This window comes from Pleurodeles waltl, chromosome 1_1 (assembly GCF_031143425.1).
Source record: "Pleurodeles waltl isolate 20211129_DDA chromosome 1_1, aPleWal1.hap1.20221129, whole genome shotgun sequence".
Classification (NCBI taxonomy): Eukaryota; Metazoa; Chordata; class Amphibia; order Caudata; family Salamandridae; genus Pleurodeles; species Pleurodeles waltl.
Genome location: NC_090436.1, coordinates 836,756,527 through 836,781,709, shown reverse-complemented (window position 1 = coordinate 836,781,709; position 25,183 = coordinate 836,756,527). Strand labels below are relative to the sequence as shown.

General features: G+C 42.8%; 1 protein-coding gene across 1 annotated transcript in view; it reads right to left on the bottom strand.

Annotated features, from left to right (window-relative positions):
• LOC138301836 (transmembrane channel-like protein 2-A) overlaps positions 1–25,183 on the bottom strand; it is a 536,847-nt gene that overhangs the window by 508,658 nt on the left and 3,006 nt on the right. The window contains exon 3 of the mRNA XM_069242355.1: positions 19,785–19,856. Within this exon, the coding sequence (XP_069098456.1) occupies positions 19,785–19,856 (72 nt within the window). The remainder of the gene's footprint in view (positions 1–19,784; positions 19,857–25,183) is intronic.

The window sequence follows — 25,183 nt, the reverse complement described above, 5'->3', positions numbered from 1 at the left end:
CCATGCCACTGGATTCAAGCTAGCCTGGCTGATGAGGGGTGAAACCCCGAAACCGGTCCCAGGATGCTTGTTTACGGTCCAGTGAGGACCTGGCTTAGCAGTTCGGGCTGGACTGTTCCCATGAGGGACAGGGTCAAGACTGATTTGCATGTGGGTGGGTCCAAACTGGGGTGGCATAGTGAGCAAAAAAACGATGGATTAAACCCAGATCTGTGACTGGGGGTGAGTGTCTGACAATGTTCAGCATTCCGTCCATCACTTGTTGTTTTTGCTTTGTCGCCCTAAGTGGGAAGGGTATACCCAGACGTGGGTCCCGTGCTTCCCATGCTACTGGATTCAAGCTAGCATGGCTGATGAGGGGTGAAATCCCGAAACCGGTCCCAGGATGCTTGTTTCCGGTCCAGTGAGGACCTGGCTTGGCAGTTCGGGATGGACTGTTCCCATGAGGAACAGGGTCAAGACTGATTTGCATATGGCTGGGTCCAAACTGGGGTGGCATGGTGAGCAAAAAAACGATGGATTAAACCCAGATCTGTGACTGGGGGTGAGTGTCTGACAATGTTCAGCATTCCGTCCATCACTTGTTGTTTTTGCTTTGTCGCCCTAAGTGAGAAGGGTATACCCAGACGTGGGTCCCGTGCTTCCCATGCCACTGGATTCAAGCTAGCCTGACTGATGAGGGTTGAAACCCCAAAACCGGTCCCAGGATGCTTGTTTCCGGTCCAGTGAGGACCTGGCTTGGCAGTGCGGGCTGGACTGTTCCAATGAGGAACAGGGTCAAGACTGATTTGCATATGGCTGGGTCCAAACTGGGGTGGCATGGTGAGTATAAAAACGATGGATTAAACCCAGATCTGTGACTGGGGGTGAGTGTCTGACAATGTTCAGCATTCCGTCCATCACTTGTTGTTTTTGCTTTGTCGCCCTAAGTGAGAAGGGTATACCCAGACGTCGGTCACGTGCTTCCCATGCCACTGGATTCAAGCTAGCCTGGCTGATGAGGGGTATAACCCCGAAACCGGTCCCAGGATGCTTGTTTCCGGTCCAGTGAGGACCTGGCTTGGCAGTTCGGGCTGGACTGTTCCCATGAGGAACAGGGTCAAGACTGATTTGCATATGGCTGGGTCCAAACTGGGGTGGCATGGTGAGCAAAAAAACGATGGATTATACCCAGATCTGTGACTGGGGGTGAGTGTCTGACAATGTTCAGCATTCCGTCCATCACTTGTTGTTTTTGTTGTGGATACCTGGTGGCATGGTCCACCACCACCACTATGAATCTGTTTCCAGAAGCTGTGGGAGGGTCAAGGGGGGCAACAATGTCAACCCCTACCCTTTGAAAGGGTACCCCAACCACTGGCACTGGGATTAAGGGGGCCTTTAAGGTGCCATCTGTCTTGCCACTGGCTTGACAGGTGACACAGGAGCAACGAAACTCATTTGTATCTTCTGATGTGAGGCCAGTGAAAGTGAGGGGCCAGTCTGTCCCAAATTTTACTTTGCCCCAGGTCCCCAGAAAGGGGAATGTCACGGGCTAAAGTTAACAAAAACTCTGTATTGCAGAGGGATGACCAATCTTCTGGAAGCACCAGGTTTGTGTTCCCTAATTTCTGAGTACAGGAGGTTGTTCTCCCAGTACACCATTTGGGTGCCACTGACATTCCCTGCTTCTTCTTTGACAGCTTGCTGTCTTAAACCCTCAAGTGTGGGGCATGTTTGCTTAGCCATACTTATCTTCTCTCTGGCAGGCCCCCCTGCACCTACGAGTTCAGCTGGGTCAGCTTGAAGTTCTTCAGGTGTAGGTTCTGCCCAAGGAGTGGATTCTCTCCTCCTCAAAGGGGGAATCATCAGTGGAGGGAGGGGTAGGGGATAATTTCGTACCCTTCCTACCCATGCTTTTGGGAAGCTCTAGGTCTATATTTTCAGGATCCAGGTTTCCCTGTTCCCTTTGCTTTTTGGCCTTAGCCCTTATTAAAGTAAAGATATGCCCGGGAATGCCCAGCAAGGCTGCATGGGCCTCCAACTCTACTTTAGCCAAAGCTGAAGTCTCCAAGTCATTCCCTAGTAGAAATTCTACAGGTAGGTCTGTGGACACTACAACATTTGTAGGACCAGTAACCCTCCCCCCAACAGCTGAGATCAACAACTGCCATGGGGTGGCTCACAATATTGTTGTAGGTGTCTGTCACTTGGTACTGATGACCAAGTAGGTGTTTTTCAGGCACTATTGTGACACTGGCACCTGTGTCCCTGTAGGCCTCAGCCTGAACACCATTTATTAGAGGTTGTTGCTTGTACTTATCCATATTGAGGGGACAAGCAACTAGAGTGGTAATGTCAATGCCACCATCAGAGAGTAAAACAGCCTCAGTGGTTTCCCTAACTAAACCAGCCTCCACTACACTTCCCAGAGTTAGCCCTGCTACACCTTTGAATTGACTATTGCTAGTATTAGTCTTCCCACCACCACTGCTACTGCTAGTGGCAAAGTTGTAGTGGGGGGGGGGGGTAGTGGTGGTGGGATGCGTGGTGCCTTTCTTAGGGCAAGAGCTGTCTCCTGCTCTATGGCACTTGTTTCTACAAATATGGCACCAGGGCTTTTTATTCTGATTGTGATGTGAAGAGGATATAGACCCACCCCCAGATGAGTTCTGTGGGCCTGATGAAGACTCTTTACTTTTATTTTTGTCCATACCTTTGTCATTAGATTTACCATTCTTCTACCTGTCTTTGTCACCCCCTGAATGAGCTTTTCTGCTCACCCCTGTTCTGACCCATTTGTCTGCTTTCTTTCCCAATTCTTGCGGCGAGGTCAGATCTGAGTCTACCAAGTACTGGTGCAACAAGTCAGACACACAATTTTTCCAAATATGCTCTCTCAGTAATAGATTATACAAGCCCTCATAGTCAGACACTTTGCTGCCTTGTAACGAGCCTTCTAAAGCTTTAACCGAACAGTCCACAGAACAGTGAGGCCTCTTTTCAGGTCTCCCTGAGCTTGATTCTGTATTGTTCAGTGGTGAGACCAAAACCATCTAAGAGTGCTTTTTTGAGTATGTTGTAGTTGTCTGCATCTTCCTCTCTAACAGTGAGAAGTATGTAACTCCCCTTATCAGAAAAGGACAACCAGAGAATAGCAGCCCCCTGCATTTGAGGGACCCTATGAACTTTACAGGCCCTCTCAAGTGAACAAAACACTTATAGATGTCATCCCCCACCTTGTATGGGGGAACAATGTTGTGCAAGTTTCTGGAATCCAAGGAGCCCTCCCTGACTTTGTAATCCCTGAAACTTGCTGTTGCCGCTGCCACCATGGGGTGCTAACCACAACTCCTGCCTCTCTCTCTCCACTATCACTACCAAGCTAGCACTATCTAGTGCTAGCTGTTGCTGCCGCAGCCTCAGCCAGGCCTCCTCCTGTCTCAGCTTCCTGAGCTCTCTTTCTATAGAGTCACCCCCTGGAGTTGTGCAGTGTGACCTCTCAGACACTGAAGTTGCATGAGAGTGGGCAGAAGTGGATCTTTCCCTAGTCTAAGTGACCCTAGTTACCTGTCCTCTGGGTGTAAAGGAAGCCCTACCTGTATGTCTTCCCCTCCCACTACCAGCTACACTAGTTGGTCTGCTAAGAACTGTAAGATGCTTTGAGGAACCCTTCTCTGAGTCTAAGATGTCATTCTCTGCCTCAGCTGGGTCAGGGTCTTGCCTCATTCTGGTTACCAGCTTGTTCCTGGTCAACCTGGAGGAAGAGGCCTAAGAGCAGACTCTTGTTTGGATTCCTCCTCATGTCCAACCTCCTGTCTGCACACAGCTGCTTCAATTCCTTGAAGGTCATGTTCTCATAAGGAGCCTCCATGACCTAAGAGCTATTTTCAGCTGTAGACATGGTGTGTGTTAGGATAGTGTAGGGTGTACCTAACCTACCTGACCCCCTAGTCTCTCAGAAAGAAGTTCAGAGCAAGGCTATGCCTATACCCTAGCTTGTCTAAACTTTAGAAACTAGATTCCTGCCCTAGGTACAATGTATATACCTCTAGCTATGGAGTAGTCTTTCCTGTGGAAAGCACCAGGTGACAGAGTGCCAATTGCAAATGCGTATCCCACCACTCCACCACCAAGGTAGAAGGCTGGCCTGGTGGGTAGTGGGTACTATGGTACTTACACCTTATACCAGGTCCAGTTATTAGTCTAGTGTAGTCAGTGTCTAGAAGCCAGGCTCTCTAGAGGTAGCTGTGGATGAGCAGCCAAGACTTATCCAGGAAACATGCAAATCACATGCAATACCACAGTAGTCACAGAGTACTCACACACATGAAAGAAAACACCCAGTGTTACAGAACTAAAGGTACTTTATTTTGGTGACACGAATACCAAAAATACCATAGAGGCTATACTCCCTTAGGAGGTAAGTAATACACAAATTATATACACTAGTATGAAGAAATAGGCATAAAACAGTTAGAAAACAGTGCAATTAGTGAAAATCACAATAGTTAGAAATGGACCTAGAGGGAGCACAAACCGTATACTAAGAATGTGGAATGCAAAAGTTGGTCTCCCACCTAGGCAAGTGTAGTATGTAGAGGGGAGCTGGGAGTACTTAGAAAGCCCAAAGGTAAGTACCAGAACCCACCCCAGTGACCAGGAAAGCAGGAGTAAATCACAGTAAGTTTCCTTTAATACACAGAAAGAAGAACAGAAGAATATTGCAAACCCCAGAAGAGACTGCAAGACACCAATAGTGTATTCCAGTACCAAAGGACCTGTGGAAAGAGGGGACCAAGTCCAAGAAGCACAGAAGAGTCCAGAAAGGGCAGGAGCCCCAACCCACTAGGAAGAAGGTGCAAGAGGTGAACCACCAACGAGGAAGAAGAATCAGCACTCAACCCAAGAAGATAGAGTCGGGTTCCTGGAGGATGCAGGTGATGTCCCACATCGAATGGAGGATTTCAGTCGGGTTGTGTCGTCGGAGTCCACCAACAAGCCTTGGCCCATGCAAAGCTCGCGGTTAGCCAAAAATGACGCTGCCGGGAACAGGAAGGACCAGGTTGAATCTACCCAGGAGGGGGAACCAGAGGGGGTCCTCAGCAGGACAGGGAGCCCACAGAAGACAAAGCAGCGCACACAGGAGTCTCACAGGACAGGGACAAGGAAGTTGCAGAACAGGCCAACTCTGTCTTACGACAAAGGTTCCCACAGCGCCTGGGAACCACTCAGGATGGAGTGCTGTGGACTGGAGATTCAAGTTGCATGAAGAACTTGGAGGAAGGATGCCAACAAGCCTTAGAAGCTGCAAATGACACGATGCATGGGGGTATGGTCTTGCGTGGGGATGCAAGGTTTTACCTCCACCAAAGTTGAACAGCTGGAAGGGAGGACTGTTGGGACCCCTTTGGTTTATCAACCGTGATGCAGGATCCATGCAGCTCAGTAGCAGAGGGTATCCACACAGCCACACACCACCGTATTTGGTGCCTGCAGAAGCAGGGGAGTGACTTTTTCAATCCAAGGGAAATTCATTCTTCCTTCTGATGCAGGCTGAAGACAGGCTGTCCTCAGAAAATGCACTACCGGGAACCTGTTGCAATTGCTGGCAGGAGCCACCGATACAATGTTGCAGGAGGCGTCTTGCTTTTTTTTTTTGCAGCTTGTAGGGTCCTGAAGAGTCCATATGCAGTTTCTTCTTTGAGAAGTCGAAGTGGAGAGTTCAGCGGATTCCTGCTGAAGACTTGCAATCCGAATCTGAGGAACCACTCAAAGGAGAGACCCTAAATAACTCTGAAAGGGGGATTGGTAGCCTAAACAGGTAAGCACCTATCATGGGAAAGCACTGAAGTCACCTGCTGGCACTGGCCACTCAGATGCTCCCAGAGTTCCCTGCCAACCTTGAATCCAAGATGGCAAAACCCAAGGACCGTCTGGAGGAGCTTTGAGCGGCACCCCTGGGTTGGTGACAGACAGGGGAGTGGTCACTATCCTTTCCTTTGTCCAGTTTCATGCCGGAGCAGGGACTGGGGGTCCCTGAACTGGTGGAGACTGGTTTATGCAAAGAGGGCACCAAATGTGCCCTTCTAAGCAATGCCAGTGGCTTGGGCAGGCTACCCATCCCCAACCTGTAACACCTATTTCTAAAGGGAGAAGGCGTGACACCCCTCTCCCAAAGGAATCCTTTGTTTTGCCTTCCTGGGCTTGAGCTTCACAGGCAACAGGAGGGTAGAAACCTGTCTGGGAGGAAGCAGCAGCTTGGGCTGCCTGGACACACTCAGAATGCTGAAATGGCAATACTGGGTGTCCTCTAAGACCCCCAGAATGCATGGAATCACACAACCAATGCTTACAAAAGCATTTGGGTATGGTTCCAACATGTTTGATATCAAACATACCTATGTTCAGAGTTACCATTATGTAGCTGGACATAGGTAGTTACCTATGTCCAGTACATACATAAAATGGCACCCCGCACTCATGGGGGCACTTCTGCTAGTGCTGCGGTGCCTTCACACAAATATACTTTGCACCCTACCCTCTGGGCTGGAAGGCCTACCAGAGGGGTGACTTATGAGTGACCTGGTGTAGTGAAAAATGGCAGTGAAAGGGTGCTTGCACCTTTTCACACAAGCTGCAATGGCAGTCCTGCAGAAGCCTTTGCCTGGGGTCCCTATGGTTGGCAAAATATATGCTGCAGCCCATAGAGATCCCCTGGAAGCCCAATGCCCTGGGTACCTAGGTATCATATACTATGGACTCATAAGGGAGCACCTGTATGCCAGTTGTGGGTGAAATAAAGACTTTTGGGAGAGAGAGCATAATCACTGGGGTCCTGATTAGCAGGATCCCATTGAACACAGCCAAGCACACTGACATCAGGCAGAAAAAGGGGGTAACCATGCCAAGAAAGAGGGTACTTTCCTACATCAGCTTGCTCTGCCATTTGAAATACATTCCTGGCAGAGCCATATTATTGGGCTACCAAATCCCAGTCAGAAAAAGTTCCCCTTCAACCACCAGTGGAAAATTAGTGATCCTTTTCTGGAGCTGCTTGGTGATCCCTAGCTTCTAAAATTTCCCTGCCACAGTATACAAATCAATACTCAACCACTGCTTTTTATCTCTATTCTATTCATTCTTCTATGTACAGCTCCACGGGCCACTATTGAATAATCCAGACTTCTCAAATTCTTTCCATAAGCAATCAGTTTCTTCAGAATCAGCCTCAAGAAATTCTGCATTATAGACAATCAGAACTTTTCTTCCTAAACACATTTTACCACAAAACTGATCTGTTCTTTTAAGCCTAGAAGCCTTTATCTTGCTGTAAATGTTTCCGGTCTGCACACACTGAAAAAGACCCTCAATACAAATTCTGCACCACTAAAACTTAGCATAGTCACAGCAAATTAATGTATTGTCTAGAGCAAACAACTTCATTCTCCAGCCTGGTCCCGCTATACTGCTTCCAAAGTCTAACTTGGTCGGACCAGTGTCAGGCTGTTGCTTTCCCCCGCTACTGCTCTGAATTCAAAAGTTTGCATCAAGGTATCCCACGGGGCTCACCACTTAGCCCAGTCCTGTTTAATGACTTTATGAGGCCACTGATTTCTCTGATAAGGCTCATGACATCTGGCTGGCCAACTATGCGGACGATACACAGTTGATCTTGTCCCTTAATAATGGCCAGCAGGACACAGTGGTGGCCTTTCAGAAATGCCTATTGGACATCGTTAGCTGGATGAATTTAAACTTTTCCAAATTAAATGGGGATAAAGCCAAATTCATATGCTGTTCATCAAGCAGAATTCTAATGAAATGTTCCCCTAAACTCTGGCCTTTTCCAGCAAATAAGGAACTGCAACCATCAAGAGCATTCTACAACCTTGGGGTTTTATATGATGACAAGCTAACCTTGGAAAGGCACATCATCAATGTCGCAAGCACTGGCTTTTCACTTTTACGGGGTCTCAGGAAAGATCTCTATTACTAGCTAAATCTACTAAATCTACTATTATACGCAGTGTTATACTTAGCCAGTTAAATTATTGTAATGCTCTATTACTCGGAGCCCCAGATAATCTGATTAACAGACTGCACAGTTTGAGTGGTGGCAGCTAAACTGGCTCTAAATAGACCCGCAGATCCTCAGCATCCAATGCACTGAGGGATTTTCACTGGTTCCCACTGAGGCACAGAATCACTTTCAAAGCCATGTGTATTGTGTTCAAGGCTTTATATGGCAAAGGTCCTGTACTTCTATAATATAGATTGAAAAGCTATGTCCTGGGAGATGTCTCCACTCGCGTATCGCTAACCTTGTATGCATAAACAAATTTCATAAGAGCAGGCAAAGAGGTCATGCTTTTGTATTCAAGGAGGTCACCTATGGAAGAAATTTACTTCCGATCTTAGATCAGCAACCGAGTTGTTGCATTTCAGGAAAGTTTTAAAGACCTTGACCTTTCCTAAATAACTCTGTAATCTAAATATTCTGTCCCTCCCCATTTGAATTGCATGTGCTTTTTAGGGGCATGCGCAAAAAGCCTCGTATCCCTGTAGTAAGCTCCCTTTGGGCTTCCAACCATGCCCATGTCACGTCAGTCACTTTCATTGGTCCGTAGGCTTGCCTTTTAAAATCCGTTTGCTTTCATTTGTGAAAGGCATGCATATGTCATGCCTCTTCCGGTTTTTAGCCCACCTACACAGCACCGGTAAAATACTAAAAACATATGAGGCTCGAAGTTTTCAGCATGGTTTACGGACTACTTTATCTGTTTATTTTCCACGCAGCACAATCGCGCTGGGGTTTACATAGCGCGATTGCGCTTGTTTTTTCCTTTTTCAATTCAGCACGATCGCGCTGCATATTACATAGTGCAATTACTCTGTGTTTTTTTCTGTTAATTTGTGTGGCAAGAAAAGTCCGGTTATGAGTTTACAATGCTAATAGCTCTAACTTGAGCAAATGCGAGACCCATTGCATTGAAAATGCTTGCTTACTTTGTCAACATTCTGTATCTCTAAAGCTTTCAGCGCCAGAATGCCAGTTTTGGTTACAGCTGCACCTTATAAATGTAATAGCTACACAAATAAATAACTAGAGCAAGACCATCAAAGTAACTCAGCTTGTTCAATCACATCTAGCAGGTACACTAAGAGTCATCTCCTTAATGGGCGTCCAATAGCTGTACTTCTGACTATTTAAAGCCTAATTGATTCTCCTTAAACTCTCCTCACATTTGAAAGACAAAGGGTAGGCCAGGATGATCTACCAACACGTAACAACCTTGAAGACAGAAAAATAATCATTAAAGGGCTTACAACTGTAATGAGCCCAACAACAATCTTTGCTTCTAACACGGATAATTTTCACAAGTACTGTTAAGAAGGAGAAAAGACTACACTACTATTGTCACATCCCTGAAATAGCATGGTGTGTCGCTCTTACCTAATTTCTGAATTCAGTACACTGCCTTGAATTGGAATTTCTTCTATCAGACAGTTCTAACACTATCTTGCCCCCTCCTTTTCTATGGCTTATTTCTACTCCTTTGACTACGTGGACAAGTGCCCAGCTTTTACTATCCCTTCTTCAATGTATACTCCTCCAACCACCAAATTTCATCTGATCTTTTTATCTCAGCTGGTACAATTATGCTGATCACACCTATATGATCCTACAGCTCAAACACACCTCAGACCTCAACTGCGTGGCCAATGCCTCCAATATGCAGATGATACTAAAATCCACAAATTTAACTTACCCACAGAGTTTCTAATCTGTGGAAACTGGGAACTTACTATTCCCCTATCATTTGGCCTTAGAAACTTGGACTTCCAATCAAACACCTAGAAAACACTGACGATTCTTGGGAGTGATGATAGGGTCCAATTAGTCCTAGTGCCACAAGTAATTAAAGTAAAAAAACCTTCCTAAACCATGTGACCAATACAATGTTTTCCCTGATCTGGCTTTTCCTAAAAAGAGTTAAAACCCATATCATCTTGGTTCTGTCATGATTAGACTAGGCCAACATTATGGGCCTGATTCACAAAGGTAAACTTAGACTTTTGGTCTAAGTTTAGACCAAAAGTCTAAGTTTATGACTTTTCACAAAGTAAGTTACCAGTACTATCATTATGTCCTCACTCAGGGCAGAGTGTACTCTCCACACCCAGAATGTACTCTCCGCACCTGGAATGGAATCGCTGCACTTCGGACTGATCTCCAAGTGCAGAGATTCTACTCTGAGTGCGGAGAGTACATTACAGTTGTGGAGAATACACTCCAGGTGCAGAGTGGAATCTATGCATTTGGGCGTAGATTTCGCCCGTAGCATGGAGATTCTGCCCCGAGTGCAGACGTAATGATACTATTCATAACTTACTTTTATGAATATCGAAAAGTCATAAACTTAGACTTTTGGTATAAACTCTAAAGGCCCAGTGTGTCTATCTATCTATCTATCTATCTATCTATCTATCTATCTATCTATCTATCTATCTATCTATCTATCTATCTATCTATCTATCTATCTATCAATCGATCTACCTACACTCCTCTATCACACTCTAGGGACAGCTTTAGCTTAATTATTTGACATAACAATTGGACAAACCTTCATGCATGACACACAAGACTACCTACTTGTGTGAGCATAAAATACCACACATATTTAACCAAATAACAGTGCTGTTGTAGCTTCTTATCAGTCAGTCTTAGAATGTGAAGTATATATAAACACACCTCTATCACTCTTATATCACACTTTTGCACTGCATCCTGATGTGCAGCCATAGGCTTACTGTTTACGGTGATACATTTGGAGCATCATTTCAAACTGACATTTTTCATCCTGCATAGGCCAGTCTACAAACTCACACTCTATCAAACATGCACACCAGAATAGCCTGTTATGCAACAAGATAAATATGCCTATGTTTGTGTAAATATACATTACATAGTGGTGGATGCAACCATGTAGATATAGTTAGGTCAGACTTTCTGTAGGAAGAGTTTCTTTTGTTTCTCTAAAAACTTTAGTGCCGTTTGAGGAATCTTCACAAAACTTTCGAAAAAAAGTTAATTCACCTCAGCTACTTCCTGGAAATTATCAGGGTGAGCCATCAAGTGGTTGCTGAGAAGAAGAATAGAAGGTGGTCCCAAAATGCTTTTTCCCCATACAAATTTCCACAGAGGAAATTAAACAATACAGAAAAAAAACCTGAACAGAATTACACCAGATTTAGTAGAAAGCTAGATCTCTACCCAGAAGACATGTATTTTGCAATGTTGCAATGTGTACATCGGTTCAGTAGTGTTTTGAGAAATTGAGGTTAAAAATGTATAGCTATCTAGTGCAAAGGGACAACCTAAGGACCATCATATAAAAAGATGAGAGCTGATTGGCTACCAACAGCATTATCAAAGATGTTTGGCAGTCATTTTAGGAATCGAGGTCCTAGTTCCTGTGTCCAGGAAAAAGAATATCATATGAAGGGGCAGGAATGGAGTAACATGAACCTCTAAACCTTGTGGAGGAGGTCCCAAAAGTTACTGCAGGAAATTGTTTTAAAAATCTAAAGGTGGAACTCCCCTTTTCCACTAAAATTCCTCCCCCGGGTGGGCAAGGACCTGGGAGTGGTGCATTACATTTTTTAAATTGAATATGAGGAAGAGGGCATGTATTGGGCCCCATCCCTGAACCAGGTATTGGACCCCATTCCCCAGGTCCTGAAAAAAAAAGAAATTATTTTAAAAAAATATTATATTGGGGAGGGGGACCTGTGTGTGGTCCCCATCCCTGAGCCAAGAACTGGGCATGGGGACCCTATCCTCTGGGGCCACCACCAACAGATATGAATACTCCCACCTTGGCAGGAGTAGAAATCTACTTCCCCGTCTGTGAGAATGTTTGCAGGGAATAGTGTATTGCTCTTGCCATGGGAGCAGAAATTAAGGCTGCTCCTGGGAGCACATTCACTGTTGCCTGTTGTAGTGTCTCGCATGAACCTTTCTGGCTCCCCGAGGACTCCATATCAGTGTGTGATATGATCGCTAGATTAAAATATATGAAAGCTTGCTTTAGAATTTTGGAGTTCACATGTACACACAGAAGGATAAAGATGTGTGATTTACAGCTTCATGTGTGGCCTGATCATTCAGCCGGTACCAGCCAGGGGAAGACGCTACACCTGTGACTAGGCCCTGTGTCCAACCTCTCGCTGGCACCCAATCTCCTGCAGTAAACAGCCTTCATCCATGCAAAAAATGAGGTTGGGTGTGGGGCCTGGCGTCCTTCCCCACTGTGAGTGATGTAATATGTGAGATCATAAATAAGTTAAACCATGATACAATCATTACAGCTTAGATCAATATCTGCATCAATGGATGTCCACAGCAGTCTTAGAGCAGGCGACTTGTGGGAGCGATTGAGTGCAATTAGTGTATACTCTCCAGCATTGATGCAGATATTGATCTAAGTTGTGCCCCATCAGAGAACATACATGGGCTGTTTCGAGGTGAAATGGCAGATGGCATGTTCGCCCTGTTGAGACTCCTTTGAATTATTATGAGGGTTGAAACATCAACTGTTTTATTGTGATTGTCTGATTGCTCATATTGAGCACAATAACCACTGATTGTATTGTGGATTGGTTGACTTACTGGGAATCCTTGGACATCCCTTTATTTTAAATGGATCACTGTAAATAATGCACCTCAATGCACTTTTCAGCACTATCCATCACCACGTGATTTGATTATAATAATGTTCTTATGGCTGTTCATAAAAAAAAGAACATTATGGATGGATGATGTAGAGAATGGATTTTGTTTTTGATTATGAATAGATGAAAAGAGACCCAGAGACCCATTGTTCTTTCTTCAGTATATTAAAGCCCATTTCTGGTTGGACATAAAGAGTTGGTCCTGTCTGCTTTTACAACGTTTTCTCGGGCCAACCCCCTGCCGTTCACAGCCTCTAGCCATGCTTGGTGGGGATTTGGCCACCGGGCCTGAGTCCAACCCCGTAACGTGGCAAACCCACCATGGATCCTATCCAATATGATTCCCACTTGTTTGTTTTTATGAAGTACTGCAGTACTCGGCATACCACAGTGGTACCACAGGACCATGCAAGCTTCACCCACTGAATCTTGAATCTGCAGTAGATTAGTACTGTGGTATCTAATGGGAGGATTGTCGTATCCCTGGGCACAATTTTTGGGGAGTGGGGGCCTGAGGCAGTCCCTTTGGCTCCCTCCAGTAGTGCTAGGTGTGAAGGTATCCCTACCCTGCCCATTTATATGTTTTTTCCTAAATTTTATAACACAGGGAAAGTTGCAGCCAGCCAATCAGATCGCCTGGCCCTACGGGTCATAGATAACGGACTGGAAAAAAAGCTCTCTTGAGCAATCAGATGCATTATTTTTTTAATTTGCAGTACCACAGGAGTCCAACTGGGCTCCTGCAGGAACAACCATCCAGATATACCTCTTTTATAACCCTTTCAAGCCCACCAAGAGCACAGTTTAAATGTGAATTATTTTAATGGATTTACATCAAATGACAATTATGAGTAAAATTCTAACTTTCTTCCAAATTTGGTTTAATTCTGTTCAGTCACTATTTGTGAATCATTTCCTATGGGAATTATCATGGCAAAGTTATGTTTAGAGGCCCTCCCTTTTGACTGAAACCTTCTGCTAGATCATTCCAAAACTTTCAAGGAAGGACCTAGGTGGATGACCTTTTTTAGAACGTTTCCTCAAGATTCCTAAAATAGCACAAGAGCTATTAGCAAAACAAAAAATATTCTCCCTATGGAAACTCTGACATAGTTATACGTACACAGTCCCACTATGTAATACATACATAAAAGTGACTATTTCTCTCTTACATGCTTTACCTTGGCTTAGCCATTGAAAGAAGTTCACTGTGATATATTTGGACCCCCCTTCCAAAAGTCATTCAAGGCACCAGACTCTTTCCATCTAGTCTGCTCTACAGTCCAACAAACCCAATACATCAAAAAATAGATGATTATTTTTGGAACTAATTGACTGTTTTTTGCTTAAGGTGAAATTTTAATAATTTTTTATGTAATTGCTGGTTTACTTTTTGAAATGTATATTTTTGGTGCCTTTTTTCTGTGGTGGATAGGTTTGGAAATGTATGTTTATTTTTTTATTTTTTTAGACCGGTGAATCATATGAAAAATACTACTTCATTATCATATTTTAATTATTATTTAAAATGTATTTATATTATAGTAATTTTTAATTGAGTTATAAATTTAAAATGTAATGATTTTAAAGTGTATGTTACTAAAATAAATACACTAAGATAATACTTTGCTGGCACTAAAATATATTTTGCATTATGTAATTATTAAGAATTCAGGTTTTTTTTAAAAATCATTATAATTTTAATTTTCATTTGTTTGGAAATTGTACTTTTTTAAATTAAGTTTGTTTTTCATATGTGTGTGTATATATACAGGATTTCTGTGCTGAAATAAATTGAATTTCCTTATTGGAGGTGTCCTGGTTCTCCTGGTATCTAAGGGAATGTTGAAGGTTATATCAGGGCCTCTCGGAGCCCATCCAGGACCGCTGTGTGGAGCACCTGCATTCCGGGACCTAGTTAAGAATTATAATATATATATTGTCAAGGCCCAGTTCCTCGGAGTCTGTGCGTTGATGATTTAGAGGCCCACCTCCAGGCAGCACCAACTCAGAATGCTGTAATAGCACTGATGATTGGAGCGGCCAGGCGGGGGGAAGGGAATTAGGATGGGTACAGCCAGGAGGGAGACCTAAAAGTAAAACTGTTAGACTTACCATAGAATAACAATCACAGTATTTATAAATCAAACAATATACATTTGTAAATATGTTTTCCATCAAACATATTAAATAAACTAAACTCCCTATTCTCACTTGACAATCTAATAATTGGCACTCCAAACCAACACCATAAGGTACCAGAGAGCATATGTCAGAAAACTCAGAAACTCAAGAGAAATAGTAAGTCCCAAAATAGAAACCAGGAAATCAAGGGTTAATATCACAAGAAAATCATTCTAAATAGAAGTCCACTCTTTTTCTTTTTAGTGATTACAAGAACAAACAAGATGCTGCAAAGGAAAAACTATTACAAGGTCAATTCTCTTATTCTATTTAACATGTGTTAAATAAATAGCACAAGCAATCCAAAAATCAATAAACAAGAACAAATTCTTTAGCAAAACGGCAGCTCTTTGGAAAAATCAATAAACAAGAACAAATGTTATTTTTTAACACAGTGGCAGCTGTTTGGAAAATCAATAAACAAGAACAAATGTTATTCTCTAACAAAGTGGCAATTATTTGGATACTTTGTAGTCAAGGCAGCATTCTAAACAATGTTGCTACAGCCGCGCGCTAAGTCAACATGCAATTTCTCAACTTCGAAGGTCGGAGATGAGATTGCAACTATTACAGTTGCTTAGTAACTGACACAAACACCATTAGGGAAAACCCTAATAGAACGGGCTCACCGTGAACGAGTTGGAACACTCGTTAGCAGAGTCTGGAAACGGAGTCAGCTTGATGAAGGCTCCAGAATAGTGCGCACTGGAGATTGGGTGTGGCTAGTTTATGTAGCAGAGCCACACCCTAAAAATGGCTAACCTTGAGGGTTGCTGGGATATGTAGTCCCAGATACAATGTGTGAAGGGTGAATGCAAGTCAGCCACCACCTAGTGCTTCCCCCTGGTCAATGAACTTTACCACAAAGGGGCCGGGAGGAGAACCCTTCGTTTTTAGACAGAATGGAACAAGTACACAGTTTATCCTCCGATAACATGGGATTGAAACCGCGCCAACAGCGGAGTCTGACAGTACACCCCCTCCCAGAGCGCGGTTGAAAGCCAGGCTTAGTGGGGTGAAGACGATGAAACCGCCGTATCAGTTGTGGAGCATGTACTTGAGTGGCGGGCTCCCAGAAATTTTCTTCAGGTCCATATCCTTTCCATGCCACTAGATACCATAATGAGGACCCTTGAAATCGAGAATCTAAAATGGCCCGCACTTCATATTCCCATTGCCCTTTCACCAATATTGGAGGTGGACGAGATATGCTAGAGGAATTGGCTGGTTTCAATAAGGATGTATGAAAGACCGGATGTATTTTTAAAGAGGGTGGTAGTTTCAATTTGTATGTCACTGGGTTGATTTGACGAATCACCTCATATGGACCGATGAATTTAGGATTAAACATGTTATGATCTTTGAACATAAATTTTTTTGTAGATAACCAGACTTTGTCCTTTTCTTTATATATTGGACCGGTTTGATGTTTCTTATCATATTGCAATTTGTAATCTTCTTTTGCTTGTTGCAAATTGGTTTTTAATCTTGAATGTATTTTTATCATGTGAGATAATGCATCTTGGACCGCGGGTAGCGTTTGAACTGTGATTGGCAAATCAATTGGCAATATTTTAGGATGTCTGCCATATACTCCATAGAAAGGGGTTTCTTTAATGGAAGAATGGTACGAATTATTATATGCCAATTCAGCGAGCCAAAGAAGATCAGGCCACGTTGTAGGGGCGTCAGAAGCGTAACAGCGCAAGTACTGTTTTAAAATTTGGTTTAACCTTTCTGTTTGACCATCAGTCTGTGGATGGTAACTGGTGGATAGAGCAGAATTTATCTGTAATCCTTTGCTCCATGCTTGCCAGAAACGGGCAGAGAATTGTGTTCATCTATCAGACAGAATGGTCTTGGGGAGTCAGTGAAGACGGACGACATTTTGGAGGATAAGGGTGGCTAAATGACTAGATGTTGGGAGATCTTTACAAGCGATAAAATGTGCATATTTTGTGAAACTGTCTATGACCACTAAAATGGTATTCTGATGACATGCTTCTGGAAGTCCAGTGATGAAGTCCATGCTAATATGTTCCTAAGGATGACTTGGAGTTGGCAAGGGGATTAACAATCCTTTTGGTTTATTGTGAGTGTTTTTACAACGAGCACAAACTTCACATGATTGTATGAAAGATTTAATATCTTTAGAAAAAGAGGGCCACCAGAAGTATCGTTTCATTAGATCTATAGTCTTTTGAGGACCTGGATGTCCTGCTATTGGATGGGTATGTAACCACTGAAAGGCAGTTTGTCTTAAATCTAAAGTTGGTACAAAAACTCGAGATGCATATAATGGTAAGCCTTGTTGGATGGTATACATGGTACCTTGTTGTAACCATTTTTTCCATTCTGTAATATGAAAGTTTGAACGAATGAGGCCAAGAAAGTCTTCTGCAGCTATCAAACATAAAACCTTTGTAGGATCTATGATCGGTTGTGGTTTTGTTCTTTCGTGAGAGAGAGAAGAGTCTTGTCTTGTTAAGGCATCTGCTTTTCTATTCTCCGCGCCAGGTCTGAAGGTTACAATAAAATCATATTCTGAGAAGAATAACATCCATCGTAGTTGTCGAGGAGTTAACACCCTAGCTGAGCTCATGAACTGTAAGTTCCGGTGATCAGTGTATACTGTGATTTTATGCTGTGTCCCAGATAAATAATGCCTCCATTCCTTAAAAGCGTCTCGAATTGCTAATAATTCTTTTTCTGCAATAGTGTAGTTTTGTTCAGCAGCATTTAACTTTCGTGACATATAAGCTACAGGATGTAACTGCCCTGTATAGGGATAACGCTGTGATAATATAGCTCCTATTGCTACATCAGAGGCATCTGCTTCTACAATAAAAGGTTCTGTGACTCTAGGATGGGCTAGAACTGGGGCAGTAGTGAAGGCCTTTTTGAGTTCAATAAAAGCTTCATTGGCTTCAGTAGACCACTGGAAAGGAATGTTTTTACGTAACAATCTAGTGATAGGAGCTACTTTTAAAGAAAAATGGTCTATAAAACGCCGATAGAAATTTGCAAAACCTAGAAAACATTGCACATCTTTTACTGATTTAGGCGTAGGCCAATCAACTACTGCTTGAATTTTTCATTCTGTCATCAGCATCCCATCAGGAGTTAGAGTTACACCTAGAAATTCTACCGTTCTGACATGGAATTCACATTTACTCAATTTACAGAATAAATGATGGTTTCGTAAAGTGCGTAATACTTGTATTACATGTTTTCTATGAAGATCATCTGAATCGGAATAAATCAGGATGTCATCAATGTAGACAATCACAAAAATATCAAGATATTCTCTTAGTACATCATTAAGAAAATATTGGAAAGCAGCAGGAGCGTTACACAGTCCGAAAGGCATTACTTGATACTCAAAGAGCCCATAACGAGTTTTAAACGCTGTCTTCCACTCATCTCCCTCGCGTATACGGACCAAATGGTAAGCTCCACGTAAATCCAATTTGGTATAAATCACTGCACTTTTGACTTGGTCTAACAAGACGGGGATTAACGGCAAAGGATATTTATTTTTGACAGTGATTTTATTTATCGCTCTGTAGTCTATACATCGTCTTAACTCTCCATTTGCCTTTGGTACAAAAAACAAAGGAGAAGCTGCAGGTGAACGTGAGGGGCGGAATAATTTGTTTTCTAAACATTGATAAAGATATTCTCGCAGATAAGAGTTTTCTTTTTCTGACAAGGCGTATATTCTGCAATTTGGTATGGCAGCAGCAGGTAAAAGGTCTATTTGGCAATCATACGGCCTATGAGGAGGTAAAGTACTTGCAGCTTTCTCGCAGAAAACATCGGCATACTCAGAATATATGTCAGGTAAATCAATAGCTTTTTCTGCTGCAGTGGCTATGTATTGGGGTAATGTTTCTTGTCTATCATGCAAACAATTCCCTAAAAAGAATGCAGAAGAAAACTTTAAAGTTTGTTTTTGCCAATCTATGTAAGGATTGTGCAGTATTAACCAAGGCATACCAAGTATAAAGCCATATTGAGGGGCTTGAATTATATCAAAAAGGAGTTTCTCAGAATGATTATGACCATCAATATCTTGACAAATCGTGTGAATGGAAGAAGTACACATAGTTACTGGTCCTCTGGATAATTCGCTCCCATCCACGGCTTGCACAATTTCCGGTAACTTTTTTCATACACAAGGAAGTTGTAGGGTTTTGACTGTTTGTGAATCTACAAAATTTCCTGTTGCACCAGAATCTATTAAGGCTTGAACTTTTTGCCATTTCCCCAAAACCAGGATTTGCATGGAGATCCGTAGATGTCTGATATGGCACTTAGAGTCAGAATGTACTGAAGGGATCATTAAACTACCCAAGAGGTCCCCTTCTTTGATTCTTGGGTGTCCTAGTTTTCCTCTGGATTATCTAACATGGCTATCTTTTTCTGTGGAGTGTTTATAGAATCTGTTTTATTTCTTGGTTTGGCTAGACAATCTCTTACAAAATGTCCTTTCTTTCCACAATAAAGACATTGTCCATTGCGACGACGAAGATCCTTTTCTTCCTTGGTTAATGGTTGACGGAGAGTTCCTATCTCCATAGGTTCTCCCACGTTCCCTGATGATGTTGAAGATAATGGATTTCTGTATCTATCTTGATACCAAGTGTTACGTTCAGGGCGTTTTTTGTTTCCCTTACGTTCAGAAAGTCTGTGGTCTAATCTCAAAGTGAGGTTAATTAGATCCGTACATGTTTTGGGTTGTGGATCTATTTGTGCCAGAATGTCTTTTAATTCCTCTTTAAGTCCTTGATAAAAAAGGGCTGATCTCTTCTCCTCTGGCCAAGAAGTCTCTACTACCAAACGATTGAAATGAGATAGATAAGAGATAAGGTCCTTATTACCTTGTTTTAATTCAAGAAGTTCTCTGTCAGCCGACATGGTAACAGCACGTCGATCAAATAGTTTTTCAAATTCTTCAACAAAAAGATGCCAGTTATATAATAATCGACTGTCTTGACGTACCAGAGGGACTGCCCAAGAAGCAGCATCACCAGACAAATACGAAATGAGAAAGGCTATTCTGGACTGTGGATACGGAAAAGCAGTAGGGCGGCATGTAAAATGCAACTCCACCTGAGTAAGAAAAACCTGCACTTTTGAAGGGTCTCCTGAAAAGCGTTCGGGAGCCGCAAGCGGAATCTGTGTAGGAACATTCACAGATATATTACTAGGAGGCACACGTGGTTGGGGTGTGGCACCGTCTACTTTGGCTTGTAACTGCGTCACCTTTGTGACTAAGGCCGCTGTGGTGTTTTTAGAGTCTTGGAGTTCTTTTTGTAATTGTGTAATAGCTTGCATCACTGTATCTAAGGTGGCCATCTTAAACACCAACCACACAGACCAAGAGGAATGTAAAAACTCGTGGGCACACTATTCTGTCAAGGCCCAATTCCTCGGAGTCTGTGCGTTGATGATTTAGAGGCCCACATCCAGGCAGAACCAACTCAGAATGCTGTAATAGCACTGATGATTGGAGCGGCCAGGCGGGGGGAAGGGAATTAGGATGGGTACAGCTAGGAGGGAGACCTAAAAGTAAAACTGTTAGACTTACCATAGAATAACAATCACAGTATTTATAAATCAAACAATATAAATTTGTAAATATGTTTTCCATCAAACATATTAAATAAACTAAACTCCCTATTCTCACTTGACAATCTAATAATTGGCACTCCAAACCAACACCATAAGGTACCAGAGAGCATATGTCAGAAAACTCAGAAACTCAAGAGAAATAGTAAGTCCCAAAATAGAAACCAGGAAATCAAGGGTTAATATCACAAGAAAATCATTCTAAATAGAAGTCCACTCTTTTTCTTTTTAGTGATTACAAGAACAAACAAGATGCTGCAAAGGAAAAACTATTACAAGGTCAATTCTCTTATTCTATTTAACATGTGTTAAATAAATAGCACAAGCAATCCAAAAATCAATAAACAAGAACAAATTATTTAGCAAAACTGCAGCTCTTTGGAAAAATCAATAAACAAGAACAAATGTTATTTTTTAACACAGTGGCAGCTATTTGGAAAATCAATAAACAAGAACAAATGTTATTCTCTAGCAAAGTGGCAATTATTTGGATACTTTGTATTCAAGGCAGCATTCTAAACAATGTTGCCAGTTAAATACAGCCGCGCGCTAAGTCAACATGCAATTTCTCAACTTCGAAGGTCGGAGATGAGATTGCAACTATTACAGTTGCTTAGTAACTGACACAAACACCATTAGGGAAAACCCTAATGGAACGGGCTCACCGTGAACGAGTTGGAACACTCGTTAGCAGAGTCTGGAAAAGGAGTCAGCTTGATGAAGGCTCCAGAATAGTGTGCACTGGAGATTGGGTGTGGCTGGTTTATATAGCAGAGCCACACCCTAAAAATGGCTAACCTTGAGAGTTGCTGGGATATGTAGTCCCAGATACAATGTGTGAAGGGTGAATGCAAGTCAGCCACCACCTAGTGCTTCCCCCTGGCCAATGAACCTTACCACAAAGGGGGCGGGAGGAGAACCCTTCGTTTTTAGACAGAATGGAACAAGTACACAGTTTATCCTCCGATAACATGGGATTGAAACCGCGCCAACAGCGGAGTCTGACATATATATATATATATATATATATATATATATATATATATATATATATATATATATATATATATATGACTTAATTAGACTGTGATGTTTTAAGTAAATACATGTATTAATAATGATTTATTGATCTTTATGTATTATTTTCAATATTTTTATTTTTGGTATGGCCCTTTTGGTATTTTTAGAGGTACACAACATTCCTTAATGTATGTAACTCTGGAGTGGGAATGATAAATGTGACCCTTTAAGAGTTCCACCCTACTTAGATGGCTTAGATTGCAGTGGCCAACATTAATGTGACCCCTGTAGAGTCAAATATTGTCTCCTGTGTCTTAGTTTGGAGGGAAAATTGTAAATGTTACCATTTTATAGACCAACACTTTCTCCAGTGTGGTGAAGTTTGGAGTGGGAATAGTAACTCTGACCCATTTGGGCCCAGATTTAGGAAATCTTGCGTCCCATTGTGCTCCCCCTAATGCCACTATGTGTGTGCCATATTAATGATACAACACACCACGGTGCACGTTAGGATTAATAGTATTATAATTTCTGATGCTATTGTGGCACTTTGCAGGATTAGTGCCAAATATGTTAGCGCTAATCCTGCAAAGTACATAGAGGCCCATTATCAAAAATGATGTGCCTCAATTTAATGCCTGCTCTGAGCAGGTGTTAAAAATGACACGAGAAATGGTGCAGTGGAATCTTATGGATAAACCTGACCTCTTTAGAGCCCAGCACTTTCACCAATATGGTTAAGCTTGACACACTAGCTACCCTTTTCTTTTGTATGTTCCCATCATGACTAAACAAACCTATGTGGGTTCTTATTAAGAACTGGATCTGGTGTATGGATCTGACAATGTTGTCAGACAGAAACTCTCTTATGAATGCCATGGACCTTGCATGTTGGGATGCACACAAGCTCATTACATTTGACTCTAGTATGCTTTTGACTGGGCCAATTTGGGGCAATGTATGACTAGGAATCGATGAGCAAAAGTTACATTGACAGATGTGGAAGAAGGCCAGAATTCACATTCTGGATGCTCACGTAAATGGAGGCTGGCTAAAATTATTCAAAGAACATCACGTAGTCTTTGGTCTGAATCCTTCTGAAATATGAAAATATAATCAACTGTTCCGGTGCAAGAGTTACAGAGTAGCAGCCCCCCAGCTTCTCATGGAGTATTACAAACTTTGGGGATAATGCATTTGAATGATCTCCAGGCACTCTGTTTATTGATATTCTGTTTTCTACACCGATGATGAAAGCCCTTAGACATATAAGGCAGGAGAAGCTAAAGTTTTATTTTGCTGACAACGTGGTCTGATATTTTAGTGTTCCATAACAAAGGGTTAAGGGAACAAGACTGAAATACAGCCATATACAGAGAACTGAACGGGATGATTGAACAATCGCTGGGGGGGCTAAAACATAAATGGGACACAGATATAGGCAGAAACATGGCGAGCACCGAATGGACCCGGACCCTAGCATATGTACACAAAGTTTCACGAAACACATGCCTTAAGTATATTCAATACAACTACGTCCATAGGACCTACCTCACTCCACACAGAATTAATCGGATATATACAGAGTAACATCAGGGACTTGCTCATCATGCCAGTTGAGCAATGCTGACTTTGGCCACATGACCAGGAATGCCTGGCGCTAAGACATTTTTGGGGCGAAGTCCTTGAAAGGCTCAACAGCACACTAGACAGGCAATTGGACAACAGGCCGGCTGTCTGCTTACTGGGACTCTTCAACAGGCCCCTCCAAAAAAGGTGGGGAACAGGTGGCGATGGCCTGAAAAAATACAAACTGGCCTAGATTGGGCAAATGGGTAGCGGATGTCACATGCTGGGCAAGGGCAGAGGAAAGGGCACTACAGAGGGAAGAGAGGAGAGGACTGAGACACAGACCGATAGCCCCCCTTTGGGCAGAGTTGGTGTATGCCTGGGAAACCCTTGACACTGCCACAGACAAGGACCCCGATGGACCCCCTATTATACGGGGTTAGAGGTATGACAACCACACCCTCTCAAAAAAAACCTGTAGATTCATACACCTGATGTGGACCCCCTGAATGAACCCATGTTACGCCCCCCCCACCTTGGCCCTGATGGGTCCCACGCTGTTACAGACAGGTTTGGGGCTTCGCAAGGGATTGCGCGGCACTACGGCTTGGCGACTGCACCCACACATCACGCAGCTATGTTTTCCATCCTAGGCAAGTTGATTGGTTTGTTTGTTACTTGTTATATTAGGGGAGGGTTGGTATATGGGTTCAAAAGAGCTAGAATTGGTGGAAGCCGACTCCCTGCTTCACGAGCATGTTATTCTGAATTGGAGGCTCATGAGCCATCCCACCAAGGACTTCTGTGTTTGAAATTGGAATTGTAGAGCCTAAGGCCACTCAGGGGTGTTGGTTTTATAATATAGGAAACAGTCATTCACTTCAATGTTGACATGGAATGGTGTATAATTCTGGCTGCGTAATCTGTTATGGGACTGTGAATCATGATATGTACCATTTAAAATACCAATGAATAAAAGTGTTAAAAAAGACTGAAATACAGCCATTTCAAAATTTTACATGAATGGCACTAGTCTTCTTAAAGTATGCATCTGGGCCACATGAATCAAGGTTCAGACTACTGGAGGTGCAGGCAGATGAAACATGACATCTTACACACCTGGTGGTCCTGTCTCTACCTAGCACTTTACTAATCACAAATAGGGGCATCCATGCGATCATTCTCTAAATGCCATTTTGTGCCATCAGCCTCTTTGAACATGTTACATTGCATGTCTAATATACTTGGGACTTCAGCTCACACAAGATGATGGTCTAATACTGCATTGTCGTTTGCAAAATAATACACATTTAGACTCTAGAAATTTCCATTGACACCCATGTATTCTGACCTATATCTGGAAATTATTAAAATGGAGGATTATGATGATGTCATTTACAAAAGCAACACATCCAAGTCACCATTTGGGATGTGATGTGGGAACACTTTATGTGAAGTACACATTCAAACCCAAGTTTTTAGGCATGTTCAGTCCTGATTTGGGAGTACACCCTCCTTCATTGCTTTCAAGACTGTTGCAAGATGGGACCTAACACCCACAGTATTGCGATTTTCACTTTCACCCAGTCCAATTGTTTGATGTCCTTTGAAGCTGTGCAGTGCACACTGCATCCTTCTCCCAACCCTGGCTTGTTAAGTTTTAAAAGGACAAGGCACCAGTACAGTGGGACTTGTATAGCCTGGTCCTGGCTGTGAATTCCAAGAACACCTAATGCTCCCCACTGTTACAATTCCCCCTCCCAAGGACCACTGGTGACTGCTGTAGACTACTGGACACTTGAATCTCTTCAGTCCTCCTCATCATCTCCAATCTTACGCCAACCTTCCCAGACTTATGGCCACAACCCTATGACTGCTGATCGCTGAGCAGTGTTGCCTCACCTATTGTTGCCCTTTTCCGTCCTCACATTTCTGTGAGCCATATGTGTGGGGCAATTACATTTTGGCTCTGGATCTTCCGTCCAGGGAATGCAGATGTGTTCTAGAGCTCTATTGGAGAGCCCCCCCCCCCCCCCAATTCCTTCTTTTCCACAATATT